We start from the raw sequence: 20,110 nt of genomic DNA on the forward strand, positions 1-20,110 counted from the left end.
GAGTGGTCTGGCTGCAGTGTCCCTTTCTCCTTAACTCTGCAATTGTAATTTTATTGCAGTTTCTGAGAAACTGCACAATAATTACCTTGCAAGGTTTACACTGCCACTAGAGGAACTTTCTTGTCAGAGACATGTTGTACAATGCCCATGTGGGTAGGTCCATGCTGATATGCATATGGTTTAGGTACTGTCTATGTTCTGTTTTTAATGTTACAGTTCAACCATCTATTCCATGTGATCCATATTTAGGGTTAGTTCATTTGTAGTGTTTTATATGAGATATTAGATTATGTTATATATATATATATATATATAATCATTTACCATGGCTTGCATTCAGCTCACAAGCAATATCTTCGAAGAGACTGGATTTTGTGAAGTGTAGTTTTCATCTGAGCAGTAAAGCTTAAACACTAAGCAATCTAAACACTTTGTCTTATGCAAGTAGTTTTGCAGAATGGACTTTCCTAACTTGCAGCCTTGCCTTTCTTTGTTGCCCAGGCTAATTTTCCCTATTAGCCGAAGCAGCGATGAGTGGCAGTGACTTGCTGAGAGTGTAACCCGAGTGCTGTCAGCAAATCACTGCTGCTCATTGCTAGTAAAAGTTTACTTGATGCCTCCACTGGCAATTGGGGACCCTCATTCAGTGTTAAACTGTTTCAAAATGTTTTGACAGTGAATTTCAGTGAGATAAAGGGTTTATGGTGCATAACACAGTGGCCGCTGCCTCAATGATAGGAAAACATTGGGAAGCAAGTGCACATGTGTGGTGAAACACAGTGCTGCACCAATTAAATGATCTCTGATTAATATAGCTAAATTTAACTTAACTTTTAGGACAGAAATGCATCTAGTGTCTGTCAGTGTGACATACTAGAGTTATGTTAACCCTGCAATGACTGTGACATGGCACCCATATAACTTAGTTGAAGAGATGATCTGGGGGTCTGGGTCCCTGTAGTATTATTATTATTTATTTATATAGCGCTGTACAATGGTTGGACTAACAGACATGTAATTGTAACCAGACAACTGAACGTACAGAACCCTTTTAATGCTTGTCTATGGGAAGATTTAACTGCACTTAATGTCATGAACTTGAGGCATGCAGCAGTTTGTTGCAGGATTTTAAGTGCTCACTGCGTGGTTGCAGAGTTGGGTTTGGGTTGGTAATTGATGGGGAGATTTCTCCATTCTCTTCCTCGCACAAAAGCATCTGTGCCCCATCTATTGTTTAAGGTATTTCCTCATTGCTGCAGACATCACCCATGCAGTTACTGTTGATAAACTGCTGCTTTGCACAGAAAGTGGGGGTCTATGGCACACTTATCAGGGTTGAATTCTAACTTGCAAGGAGAGCTTTTTTAATTTGCCTATGGCTAATTAAAATATTGAGTCCTGGTTGTGGGCATGTGGTCTGTCAAACATGAGCTATGTGTGAACTTCCTGCTGCACACTCCTCACTTACACTTTCCTCCTTGCAAATTGCATAATATGTAAGGCAGATTTGTAACACTGCACTCTATCTTGTAGTGCACACTAGACCTCCATCTGCTCAATTTATTTCTATATATGTTCTGTGTGTTGGACGCTAGTTATGAATGTTTGCTTTTAATCAACATTCCAAGCACCTGACCCCTATGTCCTGCTGTAGTGGTTACAGTGGCTGGAGTGCCCTTGCGCCCTCCCAGAGTAAGTATTAAAATTTGCATTTTAATTCTTTAAGAATGGTGCGACAAACTTTGGCTCCGTGCAGGAGCTTCCGGCAGCGGGGGAGGCTGTGACCGATGCCTGGTGGAACTCTGGTACATTGTCAAACTGAATTTAAACCATTGCAAATTGGTAGCTACCTGGCAGCTAGGATGAATAAACATCCAAATAGCTGCATGTGTGAACAACCAATTGTTGGATATAGAAAACTGAAGCAATGTAACATTTAGCTTAAATTCTGTTTAGTTCATATGTCACTTGGTGGAACTGATTATATCCTTGCAGCACAGCTATACTTTAGGCTTGTCGATCACGAAAAATAGATTGCAGTCAAAATGCTGTCCATATCTGAAGTGGTAATGCTTTAAATCAAGTATAATGTCCTATACAAAACATAAAATGTCGTATGCAAAATGTAAACCTAAAAACATGCATTTCACTTCTTAGCACAATATTTCCTCATTAGTCTTGTGGAAACCAAGTACTTAAAGGGACACTCCAGGCACCCAGACCACTTCTGCCCATTGGAGTGGTCTGGGTGCCAACTCCCACTACGCCTAACCCTGCAAGTGTAATTATTGCAGTTTTTTTTATAAACTGCAATAATTACCTTGCAGGGTTAACTCTAACAGACAGCCACTAGAGGGAACCTCCTGCTCTATAGCACAGGAAACCTGTGCTAGAGCGTCGCTGGACGTCCTCACGCTGCGCATTAGGTCTCCTCGGCTGGTGGGCGGGTTCAGGCTTTTTAGACCTGGTAAGTAGTCTAGGCTATGACATTTTGAGGCCTCCATTCCTACTACTTTTCATTTTCTCCAAACTGACCGTCTTAATTGGTGAACACTGTGAAAAGTTGCACAAAATTGAAATGGCTAAACCGAAATTAGAACCTAGATTGTAGCTGTATGGAGAAGGCTGGAAGGACCACGTCTACCAAAGGGAACCCAATTATTTGTCAAATCATTCACAAACAATTTGACCATGCTTCCCAATAGTCCTGATTTTGATGGGACAATCCTGATTTTCGGGTCTTGTCCCATCGTCCTAAATTAGTGCCCTGGTGTCCCGCTTTGTGGGCACCAGGGAACTGTCCCCAAAAATCACAGCACAAACGTATCATAAGACTCTTTACAGATGGATGGCACTAGTGGACTTCTGCCACCATAACTACTTAGGAGCAAAAAGTGCTCCTTAGGGAAGGAAACATAAAATAGACAGAAAAACATCCATGGTTATTTACTAAATTTGAATTATAACATTGAGTTTAAATGTCTACGGTTGGACTAGAATTGTGTGTGAGAATGCTTTGACATTTAGTTATTTTAGCCTCCGTTTACCAAGTTTGATTTCAGTCCTGTGCAATTTGCCATTAGTAATTACCTGATTGGTAAAGTAAAGCAACAATAACTGCTTAGACTTGCAGGGGTAGGCAACTTTCGGGACTCCAGGTGTTGTGGAATACATCTCCCTTGATGCTTTGCCAGTGTTATGGCTGCAAGAGGATTATGGGAGATGTAGATATATAGTCTACAACGTATTTAGTGTTTAATGTTGCCTACACTTGGTTTAGACCAGGCTTCCCCAAACTCCGGCCCTCCAGATGTTGCGGAACTAAAACTCCCATGATTCTAAGCCTTCTCTATTTAATTCATAGAATCATGGAGTTTTAGTTCAGCAACATCTGGAGGGCCGGAGTTTGGGGAAGCCTGGTTAAGACTTTAGAGCATTTTGAAAATCAAATTTACCATGCATATCTCCCAGCATTTCAAATGGACAAAGAGGGACACTTTAAAGGGACTCTCCAGGGCCTGGAAAACAAACCCCTTTTCCCTGGCACTAGAGAATCCTGGAGTGCCTCTCTCCCGTCCCCATCCCATGTCGCTGAAGGGGTTAAAACCCCTTCAGTTACTTACCTGAATTCAGCACCAATGTCCCTCGGCACTGGGTCAGGCTCCCAATGCGCATGCGCTGCAATCGCCATGTGTGCGCACATTAGACCTCCACATAGGAAAGCATTATTCAAGGTCGGTTTGGATTCCGGAAGCCCGCTATTGACTGTCTGATAGAGCACTAAGTGCAATAGGGTCACAGCACCCAGACCACCTTAATTAGCTGAAGTGGTCTGGGTGCCTGGAGTGCCCCTTTAATTTTAGGGATGTGAGTGGGTGTGACCAGGGGCGGAGCTGTTCTGAGAATTTTAGGTAACTTGGTAATAAAAATGTATGCAACTGGGGGTGGGGCCTGACGTCCAAGATGGCCGGACGTGTCTTCAACTAGCTCCTGCAAAATTCAAGCCAAACTACAGAATATGAGGCTTTCATCCTGGACAAACTAAGTTAGACACTCGTAGCAAACCGATACTACAGGTGGTGGATCAGCTCCAGCCTGAATAAAATTGATCTGTCTGAAGGAGACCGTCCAGCACTGTGGCCTAGCGTGACTAGCAGCCTGAAGGTGGAGAGAGGCGGCCGATTTCCCGCCTTGAAGTGCGCACATCACTGCAGCCCCAGGGCTTTGAAGCCCCGCCACCCCCCCTTTGGACCGGTGGGGGTCATCCCGGTCCCCACGGGGAGCTCTTACCTGTCTGCAACACGGGCACCACTCCTTGCTGAGTACTAGACCGTGTGGTGTGCTTAAAATGGCCACCGCACGGCAGCAGCCCCACGACCAAAAAAGCCCAGCAGGCCAGTCATGGAGGGAAACCTTCGATGCGAAATTTGACGCGATCTGCCAAGCATTCTGGCAGAGGATCAACAACAGACAACCCGCCCAAACCGCGGCCTTCACACCACCGACCCTGCAAATCACTGCGGCATACAAGCCTAAATCTGGACGGAGGGTCCATGCGGATCTACGTTCACCTTACCGACCACATACCTACACGGTTCCTCGTGCTCTGGAGTCCCCGCAGGTCTCTTGTCTACCCACCTGGAATGATGAAAACCTGGAAAAAAAGGGGCAACAGAGCTCATCAAGACCAGAACTGGAGAAGGTGTTGGGTTGTGGCACTGTGGACTGGACTCTGTACTCCTGCACATAACCAAGCTACATCCCTATCGGGGTGCAAAGCAGATCAGTTAATGAGACTACCTTCCTGCAATGGCTCATATGTGGGGTTGGTTGACTCCTGGCTCTCATTGATACCAGCTATTTAGGCACTGCATACATTCCAGACCCATGATAAGACACAAGCTTTTCTTTTATTTTATGCCATACTAGCACTTTTCTTTACTGTCTAGCGCTTAATAGCATCACGAGTACTCCACATGACAGCTAATATAGAGAGCTACTTACCCAACCATTCTCTACTACTCACTGACACATACAATGTCTTGTCCGCTAACTAGCATACTACGCTCTATGCACAAGTGGTAAGGTGCCCGTACAGTTGATTGCGACCCAGTGGTTTTTCACAATATGAAATTTAAGTCTAAACGTTATGCAATGCCTGTTTGTCTAGTTTCAGTTACTTGCTAAGACATATTTGCCTGTCTAATTACCAATACTGAAAAATGTGCTGATTTTCTAAATGCCATGTTGTTGTTATGTTGATTAAGACTTGCTTCTGCTGTCGTGGCATTGCCGGCATCACTTTACTAATCTGCACAACAAAAATAAAGAATTTAAAAAAGAAAAAAAATGTATGCAACTAAAATCTAATTTAAAACTAGAACAATTAATATTTTTTTCACATAAGCCGTGCTTTAAACTACAAAAATGTGTTTAGAAATCTTGACAAATTTGTTTGGAATCTAGGAGCCAGCTAAAAAAAGTTAGACCACTTTTTTTTTTTTTTTAAGTTTAATTTATGAGACATCTACAATTCTAGTCACCAGAACCATTACAGCTTAATGTAGTTGTTCTTTTGCCTAAAGCCTGTCCCTGTAGGCTTTTCAATGTAAACGCTGCCTTTAAAAGAAAAGGCAGCGTTTACATTGCGGCCCAGTAACACCTCTAGTGACAGTCACTCAGACGGCCACTAGAGAGTCCTGTGTTAGTGCTGCACAGTGTGCAGCAGCTTTTGTTCAGCGTCTACACGCTCTGCATTGAAGTGATGAATGTTACCCATATAGAACATGCACAATATCCTCCCAATGCTTTCCTATAGAAAAGCATTGGTTTAACGAAGATCTTAAAGATTGATTATCTCAGCCATGAAGAAAGGACAAGCCACAGTGTGGGAAAGAAGGTGAGTAAAAACTTGCCTTTTAATTATGAGGGGTGCTGATACCTAAACAGACTCAGAGACACACTCACACACTGACAAAGAGACACACACACACACACACACACACACAGACATACACTCACAAATTGGCATTTTTAATTTTTATCCACCCAGCCTCCCTACCTTTGGCAGAGCTGAGTGGATCTTTCCCTGGGGTCCAGGGGAGCTGCTTGCTCATCCTGCGTGCGAAGAAGCAGCAATCTACCTTTGGCTCCTCTCTGCTCCATGTAGTGATGCCGGGACTAGAATGACGTTATTACTTTACTGAGAGGATAGTGGATGCATGGAATAGCCTTCCAGCTGAAGTGATAGAGGTTACCACAGTAAAGGAGTTTAAGCATGCGTGGGATAGGCATAAGGCTATCCTAACTATAAGATAAGGCCAGGGACTAATGAAAGTATTTAGAAAATTGGGCAGACTAGATGGGCCGAATGGTTCTTATCTGCCGTCACATTCTATGTTTCTATGATGTCCTATTCTGGCTGGCATCACTATACAGCGTGAGGGAACAGAGAGGAGCTGCAGGAAGATCAGTGTTCCCTTGCGCGCTGCTGTTGTGAAGCTCTGTTATATACTCTCACACAAACAATATGGACCTCCCTAGAAAAGAGGAACATCAGGATTAAAAAGAGGCATAGAGGGATTTGATCCAAAAATAGGCACTGTCCCTCCTAAATAGGGACACTTGGGAGGTCTAATCTTATGTTAGTTACGATATAAAAACTAAAATAGAAATACTTGAGATTGTTTTATAGTAAAGCAATATGGCTTAATGCACTCCATGAACATATGTTTTTTTTTTGGTGGAAAAAATGAATATGCAACTAAAGTATTCTTGTTATGGTACAGTCAATGTCCAATAATATGTATATGCTGTGAAGAAAGATTAAAAACTTTGACAAGAGATGAAAGAGAATCAGATTTCATCTATGCATTTTGCTTGTAGAATTGCTGGCAAAAGTATAGATCTCCCTAAAATATTCAACTAGAAAAAAGCCCTTTCTCTCTCCTGTCAGTTTGTCACTCTGCAATATAGAGATGAACTGACTATGTTCAGCATGCCTGTTATAAGAAAAATGTCCTCTTTGCACGGGTCCAAAAGCTGAATGCCAGGGGGAGAAAGGATTCCACACAGTCTCTGTAAAAGTTATGGGGAGAGAGAGTGCGTCGTTATTAATTTGGTTTATTGCAGCTTTGTAGCAGATCTGACATAGCTACAGCAGGAGAGCTAAGTGCAGGGGAAGTTTAACTTGTTATGGGAAGCAAGTAAATGTCTCTCAAACAGGGAAAAGCAGGAGAGGAGTAACAAAAGTGTAACACCATCTGGAAACCAGCTACCTTCAGGCAAAGTAGTACGTAGCACACATTAAAATGTGAGCTTTTAAGAGAATATGAAACTCTTTATTGTACAGAATATATCAAGCCAATATGTTAAAGGATCATTGTAATGTTAAAACCACCATCTAGCCCCCCTGGGCCCCTCATGCCTCTATAAATATAGGAAACTCTTACTGTATTCAAGCCTGAAGCTTTAGATTTGCATGCTGTTTGTCTCAGAAAAAACATGCAGTCTGCTGACATCATCAGAAGTGGTAGCCTGATCCAATCACAATGCTTCCCCATAGGATTGGCTGAGACTGACAAAGAGGCAGATCAGGGGCAGAGCCAGCATGATTCATACACAGCCCTGGCCAATCAGCATCTCCTCATAGAGATGAATTGAATCAATGAATCTCTATGAGGAAAGTTCAGTGTCTGCCTGCAGAGGGAGGAGACACTGAATGTTTGGATGCATTTTAGGCAGCCATAACCCAGGAAGGATCTCTAACAGCCATCTGAGGAGTGGCCAGTGGAGGTATCTCTAGGCTGTAATATAAACACTGCATTTTCTCTGAAAAGACAGTATGAACAGCAAAAAGCCTGAAGGTAATGATTCTACTCACCAGAACAAATGCAATAAGCTGTAGTTGTTCTGGTGACTGTCATTACAGTGTCCCTTTAATATACTGTAAACGTGTATCTGGCATGATCGATTCACTTTAAATAAATATAAAATTTCAACTGTACTTCGTGCAAGACTTTCTAAAGAATGTTACATTATTTAATTTTATAACCTAAATAAAAATTAATAACTTCTCAACATACAGAGAATATGTCCATGGCATAGCCTCTATGGTAAGGTCTGAAAGAAGGGGAAGTATCAATAGAAGAACCCCCTTACTAGTGGTTCTCCTGCACTTTTTAGAGTGACTACAGTGCATGCATTGTAGTTGCTGTTATTCCTCTAAAATGCCTGTCTGACTTTTTGCCTAAGGATAATAGGAACATGGTGACATACCTCATTGTTCAGTAGCTAATACACTGAAGGTATTCAGTTGTTATCATTTTGGAGGTGTTCTATTTCTGACGCAGAGCCAGTTAGGTATGTGGGGAAGGGGAATTATTTAATTTGTAAATCCTTAAAGCCATTACATAAACCCGGGATCATGGCTGCTGGTAGTTCTGGAAAGGGGGTTTGTGTTTACTTTATAAACCCTGAAACATAAAAGCATTTTATCATTATGGTGTATTCTATATTACTTAAGGAGCTGTTGGCACCTGTTGTGACAGATTCACTTTAACAACATAAGTTGTCAACGTTTAAGTATAATACTCAATATTTTCCAACTATTGTTTTTAATGAATAGTTTAATTATATTCCCCCTCATATTAGCAAGACGGAATTAGTTTAATATTGCATTTCTTTCATGGCTATTGTTGCAGAAACACCATTTCACTTCACTTTGCCAAAAGAAGGTGACTTAATTCAGCCAATAAGCAGTGTTACTCCACCTATGATTGGCCAGTTAAAACGTGGTCCAAGACGGCACAGCACTCCCATACGTAAGTTTGAATATGTTTGCAGTTCGATGTCCTACATTGCTTTGCATGTCTGTCTTGTGGTTTTACAGCTCAACATGATTGCCTCTCGCAAGTAATGTTGGTGCCAATATGTGTGCAAAGTGACTTATTAAAATCATTCCTAAATGTATGTATCTAGTGTAGCTCACCTACAAAATTCAGTTTTCATGCTGCACTTTGTAGAAATGTATCTTGCAGACATCCAGAGAAGCTATGAATAGATCTTTTATCCCATACAGTTGCTCACTGGATGAATTGCCCTTACTTTGCCCCAGTTATTGAGTAATATATCTAGTGCAATCATATTTACTCTCTATATCGGTCTTCTCTCACCTTTCTGCATATTTTCATTGTACAGTAAACTTCCTCTATTATAGTTTTGCTTTTTGGTGCATGATGCATTTTCGTGATTTATGTCATGAGCTACTTGTCCCACAAAATCCTCCTGAATATGCCAAGCATTCCCATATGGAATCCAGAATTGTCTAAAAGGTTTCAGCTACTTCTTTGTGTGAAACGAGCCCACTGAAGAATTGGCAAATGAAGTGCGCATGAAAAAAAAACTGCCTGACTGTTCCTTTTAAATGTACATCTAAAGGGAATATTTCTCAACATGAAGACATCTTATATTTAGTACCCGATTTTTAAAGTAACACTTCAAAACTTTCACACTTTTAAACAATTTCAAAAGCAATGTGCACTTGTATGAAGGTGTTAAGTTGCTCTTCTTCATTGCTTTGTGCCCTATGACGAAGTTGTAGACAGTGCTTCTCACCTAGAGAAGCATGGCAGATGCGGGGAAGTGATTGCCACACATACTGCCTCCTAATGCTACTTTGTGAGAAGCATTCTATTTGCCACGAGGATCTCCTGGTGCATGGTGTGGAGCTGCAATAAGATGTCCTCTCACCACTGGATTACTTGCAAGTTAACCCTTTTATTGAACAGGAACTGGGACAGAGAGGACCCAGGGTATCTGCTAGCACTTCCGTATTATAAATATATTTATTTAGAACACAAGGTGTTTAAAGAACACCGTGAAACCGGTAAGAGAATAAAAATAGTATCCATTTCCTTAACCGCAACTAGAAATGCACATGCTTGTAAGTGTTCATTTGAATGTGCTCTTCTGCTCTTGCACAGAGGTGCTTCATTTTATATAGAAGCACTGTTCATGAGAATATTGAACACAAATATGTGTAAACTTATGTGGATTAGGATATGCAGCACTGCTGCCAAACTGTGACATTGATAGATGGTAGGATATTTATTGCCTAGATCAAACAGCACTTTTCAGTGATTACTAAAGAGCAGTGTAAACAAAGTTGTAAAACATCAAGATTTGTGATCTAAAACAATGTTGCTTTAAGTATCAAGCTGTGAAACGTGTGTAGAAGCATTCTTTACCATGGTTTGGTTTCCATTCCATATGCTAGCTTGAGCTGTAAAAAAAAACAAAAAAAAAAACCTTAGAAAACGCAAAGCCGTGGCGAAAAGCACACTTAGTTTATTATCTTGTTTATTGCATCCATTCAATTTCTATTCCAGTTCTTGGAAGCTGTCCAGACAGTACCTTGGCAACCAGTGATGTCTCCGCTGAGAGCACTATGGCGACCAATAATGTTACAGTTGAGAGTGCCATGGTCACAACAGATGTATCTGAGGAAAGTGAGAAAATAAATACCGGGCCTGCCTCTGATACAGATGGAAAGCTTTGCCTCCGAACAAAACTCATAACTCCTGTAAATGAAGAGAGTGAGGAGGCACCACAGTTTAATCTGGAAAGTAAGAATGTGTTTATGATGAAAAAAGATGCACTTCTAGTACTGTGGTAGTTAACATGCACGGCCATTCCATTGGTTTCCATGGCGACTACTGCAATGTTAGAACTTTGCCCTAGACTTGCTCTTTATAAATAATCAGCTGAATTTCTTTTTTTCCTTGGCAAGTTAGCAAACGATCAACAGATGTGTCTGTGTTTTAACATTTCAAACTAACTTGCCGGGGCCATCCTACACTCCCTAGTGATCACTGCAAATTAATGTTCCAAAAGTAGAAATGTACACTGATGTAGTAGTATCATACTTTTTAATATGTTTAGCACCCATTATATAATTTCATTGTGGGTCATTGCATTATCTAAAACCATAAACCTGCTTCCCTGACTTACATGCTATTGCCATGACCGGTTCCTACTGGGTAGAGAATATTTGAACACATCAAGGTGCAGAATCCTTCTTCTTCTTTTAGACTTTATTTTTTGTTTGTTTTTGTTTTTTTATCTACAGCTGTCAAACATAGTAATTGAATTCTCACTTCATACATAAATAAGGTGAAAGCTGGTAAATAACCTTGTCTGTGGATTTCCTGTTTTATATACAGTGATTGTGTTATTTTCTTAATACTTGCTATTTAGCCTTGAGGTTTTAGAAGCCTTGTTGATGGATCGCGAGTGAAGTGAATTAAACCTCTTTCAATATTTGTTTCTCCTTTTTCTGTCCTTCCTCCGTCAGAGCCTAGTGGTACCGAGAGGACAAACGGAACTGCTACAGTTGCTGCACTTGTTGCCAGGTAACAAATGCTTTTGTTGCTATGCAGAGCGGTTTCGCACGTAGTGCATTCAGATGAGAACTTAACATCTCTCTAACCAAGGAATCTACAGGGGGAAAGAACATGTTTTAGTAGTTGTGTTTTTGCTTGTTTTAGATGTTTGTCGCCCGTGATTATACATTTTTTTTTTTTTTTTTTATTCTTTATTTTTGTTAGTGCATGGAATAACATTTTAGCTCTCTGAACCACAACAGTTGCAGAAATCCATTGGATAACAGTGAATAACATGACATAGAGATAGCTGTGCACGTTTTTTAAGAAAAGGATGAACTATATATGAATGTAAACAGTCATCATGCATTTTAAATGACGAGTAGGAACAAAGCATGGAGTGAGCGGAGTGTTGGCTAGTTATATATATATATCTTATGAAGCATTAGCATCAATGGAAACCAGAGTCTTACTAAACTTTCTACACCTTGAAGAACAATTCCAGCTAGTATATCTGATTATCCGTCTAATTATGTTGTCACAGAATAAGTTATATAATGTATTCTCTTAATAACATCAAGTATGCAAGAAGGAAAAAAATCAATGGCGTTGAGGACGATTGTGTTAGCCTAGATCATGGCTCTTAGGTGGGCATAGGAGGGTGCCTATGGTTGTCTAGTAGGGGCTATAAGCCTGCTTCCCCCTGGGGGACACATGCATCTCTTGTGGCCTTTGGTACGTTGTCTCCTTAAATTATATAATATAATATTGCAAATGAAGCCTATGTACAGCAAAATAAACATAATGTGGTGTCTAGGAGGGCCTGTCTCGGGTGGTGGTTCCCGTATGTAGTAATCTGGCTGCCGTGAGGTTATAAAGACTGCTCTGCTTGCCTGTAATTACGGGTACAGAGAGAATGTGTGATCTAATGAGCGATCGTGATTATACTTTTAATTGTAAAAAGCTGAATGGAAAACTGAGCTCAGTGTCTGAAACTGCTTGCCCTTTGCTTTGGCAATAGGAATTCTCTATCCCTGATTTTAAACAAATGTGTTTTTTTTTTTTTTGTTTGTTTTTTAAACTGATAATCTAATCACATGTGTGAACAAACCTTTAATACAAAAAAAAAAATTATGGCAGGCAATAGTTTGTGTGATAAATTGGACCACACAATAAAAACCAGACGCATTTAATTTACTTTTCAGATGGGACCATGGTGTTTATTTCATGCTTATGGGGTCTACAACCTTATAACGTAAAGCAAATAAAAATATAACTTTAACCTTTTTATATAATCTTTTTTTATTACCCACCAAATTGCCAGTCAGTCTTAGATGACTTAGATGACCTGACTGCAGAGGCGGACTGACCACTCAGGCAGATCGGTCATGGACAGAGGGCCCGAGGCAGTCAGGGGCCTGGCCGCATTCACCTTTCTGAAGTGCAGATCAGATATCTCCACTGTCAGAAGGAAGGTTGCAGGGGTCCAGGATGACGCAGAGGGCCTCTGCAACATATCGCTCAGAAAATAAATTCCACCCTTAAAGCATGAGACCTGGCAGCGTACCTGCTCTCACTGCCAGGTCTCCCCTCTCTCCCTGCAGTTAGTTCTCTGTGTGAGGATGGGAGGGAGCAGGAAGTGACATCACACCCCTTGCTCCCCTCTCACAGGGAGCACTCACAGCATGGATGGAGAGTGAGAAAAGGAGCAGCCACAGCAGAGCCTACTCAGGCCGGTGCAGGTAAGCAGGCTAGGGGTTAAAAAAGGGCAGAAACCTATATGGGATGAAAGGGGTGAGACAGCACAAAGCCACACCGGGGTTTGTAGAGATGTGGGACACCTCAGGGGTTTGTTTTTGTTTTTCTTTCTTAATGTTTTTGTCTTTGTTTTGTTTTGTTTTTTTGTGATGTGTGTGTGTGTTTTCTTTTTATCATAAATTGGAAACCCATGCATTTTGCACTTATAGGGGATTTTTTTTTTTATTTAACGAAGGGGTCATTGCCTGATATTGATTGCTTCCCTGCTTACATAATTATTTTTTTTGTACAAGCCCTTATATATTACTTATTTTGCTGTTTAAAGCGGCACTGTCATGCCGAATTCCGTTTTTTTTTTAACCCCCCTCCCGCCTCAACTACATCCAATCGACCCCCTAGTCACCCCCAAATGCCCCTATGCCCCCCACATTACCTATTTTTTATTCTTTATCTTCTGCCCCGATCTATATTCAGGGCGCCGCCATCTTTGTGTGGGTAGGTGAAGTCCCTGTGGGACACGTCATCTACCCACACTAGATAGCCCTGAGATTCCCGCACATGCCCAGTGAAACATCTGGACATGCGAACGGGAATTTCACCTATTCATTCATTCATCAGACAGACGAATGAATGAATAGAAAAAATCAGACTAACAAACTAACACTGTGTATCAGTGTTCGTTTGTTTGTTCGGTTTATTACAAGGAGGGAGCTACCGGCGTGCAGCTCCCTCCTTGCAATATGTAAAGACAGAAGCGGCAGGGAGCAGTGCTCCCCACCACTTCATAAGCCCCCCAGGTCCCCTCCTCACTCTATGGGGGTCAATATGACCCCCATAATAGCACAAGGGAGATTAAAATCTCCCCAATGCCCCTACTCGCTATACCGCGAGTAGGGGCATGTCCACTAAACAGTGAGCAGCCTGTGGCTATAAAAATAAAATAAAAAAACCCGAGCGCACAAAAAAATAATCCATCTTCACCCATGGAGGGCTCCGCGCAGACTGAGCTCCGCAGGGCGGGGCAAGGCTTATAAAGCCTTGCCCCGCCCTGCAATTAGCCTAAGAACACTCTGATTGGTGGATTTAAGCCAATCAGAGTGCTCTTTGTCATTTTACAAGCGTGGGAAAGTTCTTTGGAATTTTCCCACGCTTGTAAAATTACAAAGAGCACTCTGATTGGCTTAAACCCACCAATCAGAGTGTTCTTAGGCTAATTGCAGGGCGGGGCAAGGCTTTATAAGCCTTGCCCCGCCCTGCGGAGCTCAGTCTGCGCGGAGCCCTCCATGGGTGAAGATGGATTATTTTTATGTGCGCTCGGGTTTTTTCTTTTTCGCCAGGTTTTTTTTTTTGCGCTCGGGTTTTTTATTTTATTTTTAGTTCGACGGCTATGATGGTTTTTTATTTGGCCTTTTTTGGGGCTGAAAAATGAAGATTTTAAAAAAAAGAAGACGTCGAATGGTAAGTTTAATTTTACTTTACAGGTTAGCAATTTTATTCCCCCCTCACTATTTTTTAGGGTGAGGGGGGTAGGTAGGGGCATTTTTTATTTGGGTGGGGGGTGGGTGACTAGGGGCTTGGGCACCCCTAGTCACCTTGATGGGGGGGGGGAAATTTACTTAGTGCCCCCACCCGCCGCCCAGGGGTGGGGGCCGGGGGGGGGGGCAGTAGGGCCCCCCCCCCTCCTTATTACTATGATGGCCCCCACCCGCCGCCCAGGGGTGGGGGCCGGGGGGGGGGAGGACAGTAGGTCCCCCCCCCCTCTTATTACCATTATGGTCCCCACCCGCCGGCCAGGGGTGGGGGCCGGGGGGGAGGACAGTAGGTCCCCCCCCCACTACTATTATGGCCCCCACCCGCCGCCCAGGGGTGGGGGCCGGGGGGGTAGGACAGTAGGTCCCCCCCCCCCCTACTACTGTTATGGCCTCCACCCGACGCCCAGGGGTGGGGGCCGGGGGGGGGGGGGGGACAATAGGTTTCCCTCCCTTATTTTACTTTACAGCCCCCACCCGTCGTTTAGGGGTGGGGGGCAATATTTTTTTTTTTTTTTTTTTTACAGTGAGCAGCCACAGGCTGCTCACTGCTTACTAGACATGCCCCTACTCGCGGTACAGTAGGTCCCCCCCCCCCCCTCTTATTACCATTATGGTCCCCACCCGCCGGCCAGGGGTGGGGGCCGGGGGGGAGGACAGTAGGTCCCCCCCCCACTACTATTATGGCCCCCACCCGCCGCCCAGGGGTGGGGGCCGGGGGGGGTAGGACAGTAGGTCCCCCCCCCCCCTACTACTGTTATGGCCTCCACCCGACGCCCAGGGGTGGGGGCCGGGGGGGGGGGGGGGACAATAGGTTTCCCTCCCTTATTTTACTTTACAGCCCCCACCCGTCGTTTAGGGGTGGGGGGCAATATTTTTTTTTTTTTTTTTTTTTTTTACAGTGAGCAGCCACAGGCTGCTCACTGCTTACTAGACATGCCCCTACTCGCGGTATAGCGAGTAGGGGCATATTATTTACTATTCATTTTTACTTAGTGTTAGTAAATGTGGCTGAAAGACCAATTCAGGTCTTTCAGCCTTTTAGTAGATAGCTCCCTGATACCGTGGGAATTAGGGAGTTATCTACTAAGCGGCTGCAAGATGCAGCCACAGCAATGAATAGGATCGGGGTTTCATTCATCAGAATGAAATTCCGATCCGAACAAAGTACCGAATTGCATCCTAACACCAATGGAGAAACAGTGCTCATTCTGTTAGGATGCAATTCGGCAGTTTTGCCGGCGTTCTGTCTAAGTGACAGGACGTTCGGCAATACTGACAGGAAGCATTGTGGGAACTGGGAGGAAAGCTAGGGATCATGGGAAAATTGCTCTGACCAGCGGAAATGAAGCACACTTTGCTCCTCCGCTGGTCAGAGCTGGTCAAGCGGAGGAATCCTCCATAAGACAGAGTCCCTACTTTGTCTTATGATTTTAAAGAAAACTAAAGAAGACAGGAAGAAAAGAATAACAGATCCTGAGAGAGGGGGAGAAGAGGAAGAGATTGAGGAAAGGTAAGTTCGGCATGACAGTGCCGCTTTAAGTGTGGTCCCTATGCTTATGAATCTATAAATGTGTAATGAATGTGTTTTTTTTTTTTTTTTAATTGTATAAAATGTAATCAAGAAAAATAATAATAATAATAATAATAATAATAATAACTAATGGGGTGTGTTAAAAAATTAAAGGGAAACTATAGTGCCAGGAAAACAATATTGTATTACTGGCACTACAGCTCCCTAAAGTGCCACAGGTCCCTTTCCTTCCACCCTCTCCTCTCCTCTTCTCTCCCCCCTACCCCCCAAGGTCTCCTAACAACCCTGAAGTCCCTCTGGTGGATGTCTAGTAGACACTACAGGTGGCGTTAACCCTCAAAGGTAATTATTACAGCAACAGATTCCCCCATAGAAAAGCATTGAATAATGCTTTTCTATGGGAAGGTCTAATGCGCTTTCAGCCATTGCCGCGCATGCACATTAGGTATCCCCCTGCCCTGCCGTCCCTACCTGACTGCCTTTTTATTTAATACCATTTACTAACCTATACTTCCTCAGAACGTGACCCTGAGGATGACTTTCACCCCCAATGAAGGGGGATCCATCAGCTCCACTTATCACTGCTGTAACGGCTATTAGGATTGCGCTTGTGCTGTTGCAGTTTATCCATTCTCAGCTTGTGACCTTCAGCCAATCACAGGCCAGCCCCAGCAGCAGTGTCACCACCCAGCTTCCGGTCTAACTGCCCAACTGCCAAAAATTAAAAAAACTTCACAGGATTCTCTATATCCGGGTAGGCTGCCTATAAATAGCAATGCGCCAAAACAAGATCTGGAAGTCTCTTGGCGTGCCGCTACTAGATCTGGAAGTCTCTTGGCGTGCCGCTACTAGATCTGGAAGTCTCTTGGCGTGCCGCTACTAGACCTGGAAGTCTCTTGGCGTGCCGCTACTAGACCTGGAAGTCTCTTGGCGTGCCGCTACTAGACCTGGAAGTCTCTTGGCGTGCCGCTACTAGACCTGGAAGTCTCTTGGCGTGCCGCTACTAGACCTGGAAGTCTCTTGGCGTGCCGCTACTAGACCTGGAAGTCTCTTGGCGTGCCGCTACTAGACCTGGAAGTCTCTTGGCGTGCCGCTACTAGACCTGGAAGTCTCTTGGCGTGCCGCTACTAGACCTGGAAGTCTCTTGGCGTGCCGCTACTAGACCTGGAAGTCTCTTGGCGTGCCGCTGCTAGACCTGGAAGTCTCTTGGCGTGCCGCTACTAGACCTGGAAGTCTCTTGGCGTGCCGCTACTAGACCGGGAAGTCTCTTGGCGTGCCGCTACTAGACCGGGGAAGTCTCTTGGCGTGCCGCTACTAGACCGGGGAAGTCTCTTGGCGTGCCGCTACTAGACCGGGGAAGTCTCTTGGCGTGCCGCTACTAGACCGGGGAAGTCTCTTGGCGTGCCGCTACTAGACCGGGGAAGTCTCTTGGCGTGCCGCTACTAGACCGGGGAAGTCTCTTGGCGTGCCGCTACTAGACCGGGGAAGTCTCTTGGCGTGCCGCTACTAGACCGGGGAAGTCTCTTGGCGTGCCGCTACTAGACCGGGGAAGTCTCTTGGCGTGCCGCTACTAGACCGGGGAAGTCTCTTGGCGTGCCGCTACTAGACCGGGGAAGTCTCTTGGCGTGCCGCTACTAGACCGGGGAAGTCTCTTGGCGTGCCGCTACTAGACCGGGGAAGTCTCTTGGCGTGCCGCTACTAGACCGGGGAAGTCTCTTGGCGTGCCGCTACTAGACCGGGGAAGTCTCTTGGCGTGCCGCTACTAGACCGGGGAAGTCTCTTGGCGTGCCGCTACTAGACCGGGGAAGTCTCTTGGCGTGCCGCTACTAGACCGGGGAAGTCTCTTGGCGTGCCGCTACTAGACCGGGGAAGTCTCTTGGCGTGCCGCTACTAGACCGGGGAAGTCTCTTGGCGTGCCGCTACTAGACCGGGGAAGTCTCTTGGCGTGCCGCTACTAGACCGGGGAAGTCTCTTGGCGTGCCGCTACTAGACTGGGAAGTCTCTTGGCATGCTGCTGGAAGAACTGATGCCTATGAATGTGGGCTACGTATGGGGGCTGCTTGTGTTATTGCATGTCAGACTGCGTGTGTGTGTATATGTGGATTGTCCGCCTGTATTTCTGGCAACATCAAGGGCTGTGCATGAAACACGTTCCATAGGTTTCTAACCCCTGCTCTATATCCATGACTACATGGCAGGTAAATTTCATTGCCACCATACATGTAAACCACAGTGCTTAATGCCCGTGGCATTTATAGTGTTTATGTGTGTAAGCAATGCTACTTAATACTTAAGGTAATACATTATAGATTGTTTCTGTTGAGATGGGTATTATACATTTTATACCCACAAAACCTTTTGTTTTTTAGTTAATTTGGTAAATGCCATTTCAAGTCACTTACTAGTCTTGATTAGTTAAAGAGGCATTAAAGACCATATTTTATTTCTGGGAATGCTGGTGAAATGAACTAGGATGATTCCTGTGTCCCTACCAATTGTGGAGTTGGGCAGCTCAGATAAAAATAAAGAAATTGGAACAGAATAAATAGGATGAGTTTGCTTCCTAGGACAACACTCACTAAAATAAGCTGAAGTGGTTATGTTGCTTTTAGTCACCTGTACATGACAAGCTTCAGCTGTGTATGAGCATTGAGCATTGTTGACGCACTCCTTTCTAACTCACTGCAGATTCAGGGTTATTCACTGAAGTGAGATGTCTGGAAGTCAAGTGAAAATTCAACATTAAGGCCAAAATAGCCGAATTGGAAACATTCTCCAAGTCAACTATGCTTTCATTGCTGCTATTTTGGCTTAACATTTGAAATTCACTTTTGTTTTTTTTCAGCTCTCACTTTAGTGCATAACCCTGAGGAAATCTGCTCAGTCTGCAGACCTGTTTAACCCTTTAACATGGCCTGTGTACTTTGGACACCTTCGATGATGTATTCTCTCATGTGAAGCGCCACCGGGAGGTAGTTCCTGTATTCTCCTGCCTACTACTTAAGTGAGCCCATCTACTACAAATAATGCTGATGGAAAGGTCAAATTTTGGAGGGTATAAATTAGTATGGGGAACTATGCTAGCAAAATAGATGTCAATGTGTAGATTAGTGGATGTAAAGTAAGTATTTTCTTATTTTTTTTAGTGTCGAAGAGGTCATTCTAAACACCATCAGCACTCCCGGTCATTGTGGTAGTTATGGTGTTATCAGTCTAGGCGCCATGTTTTTTGTCAAACGGTTTTGCCACCATGACAGCTAGTATAATCTACATGAATTTTTATTGTCTTTAAAGTGACATCAAGTCATGCTGTAGGTGTCGCCTATTGGTTGTTGAGGTGGCTGCAGCTGTTTCAAAGAGCAGTTGAGCAATGTGTATAGAAGAATGGCAGCTTCAAATATCAGCAAGTTATAAGGCTCATCTAACTAAATTGCTTACTCTCACTTTAATTCACACTACTGATGTACAGTTTTTATTGAGCGTTGGACATATATAATGTATGTGTGTTTGTTATCGAAGCGTCATAGAATGGTTTTCTGTAAAACCGTAATCATTGTTTGTTGAATTGCAGTGCAGAACAGTCTCCATCTGTTTTTGTACGTGTATGTGAAGTTCGACGGGAAGAAGAAGAAACCAGAGGTGAAAATATGCCTACTACACCCATCAGGTAAATATTGTTTGTGGTTATCTTGTATGTGCCAGATAAATATTATCCATAGACGAGTAAATGGAAACGTCTAAATGTGATGTGTTTTAGTTCTCCGATGCTTTGTGGTCAACATATTTTTACCTGTTACAGCTTGCAGCTTGTAGGTGCACAAATGCATTTACTTATTTTTACTGCTTTTATAAGTCACTCTGCATCGGGAGTGTGAGCAGGGTACTCCAGTTCTGCTAAGGTGCTTTGA

At 43.6% G+C, this 20,110-nt stretch overlaps 1 protein-coding gene across 10 annotated transcripts in view; it reads left to right on the forward strand.

Moving 5' to 3' along the window:
* TP53BP1 (tumor protein p53 binding protein 1) overlaps window positions 1-20,110 on the forward strand; it is a 108,026-nt gene that overhangs the window by 51,224 nt on the left and 36,692 nt on the right. For all 10 annotated transcript variants that reach the window (XM_063448950.1, XM_063448948.1, XM_063448946.1 and 7 more), the window contains 4 exons: window positions 8,703-8,822; window positions 10,389-10,625; window positions 11,354-11,411; window positions 19,774-19,869. In XM_063448950.1, coding sequence (XP_063305020.1) covers window positions 8,703-8,822; window positions 10,389-10,625; window positions 11,354-11,411; window positions 19,774-19,869 — 511 coding nt within the window. The remainder of the gene's footprint in view (window positions 1-8,702; window positions 8,823-10,388; window positions 10,626-11,353; window positions 11,412-19,773; window positions 19,870-20,110) is intronic.

This window comes from Pelobates fuscus, chromosome 3 (assembly GCF_036172605.1).
Source record: "Pelobates fuscus isolate aPelFus1 chromosome 3, aPelFus1.pri, whole genome shotgun sequence".
NCBI lineage: Eukaryota > Metazoa > Chordata > Amphibia > Anura > Pelobatidae > Pelobates > Pelobates fuscus.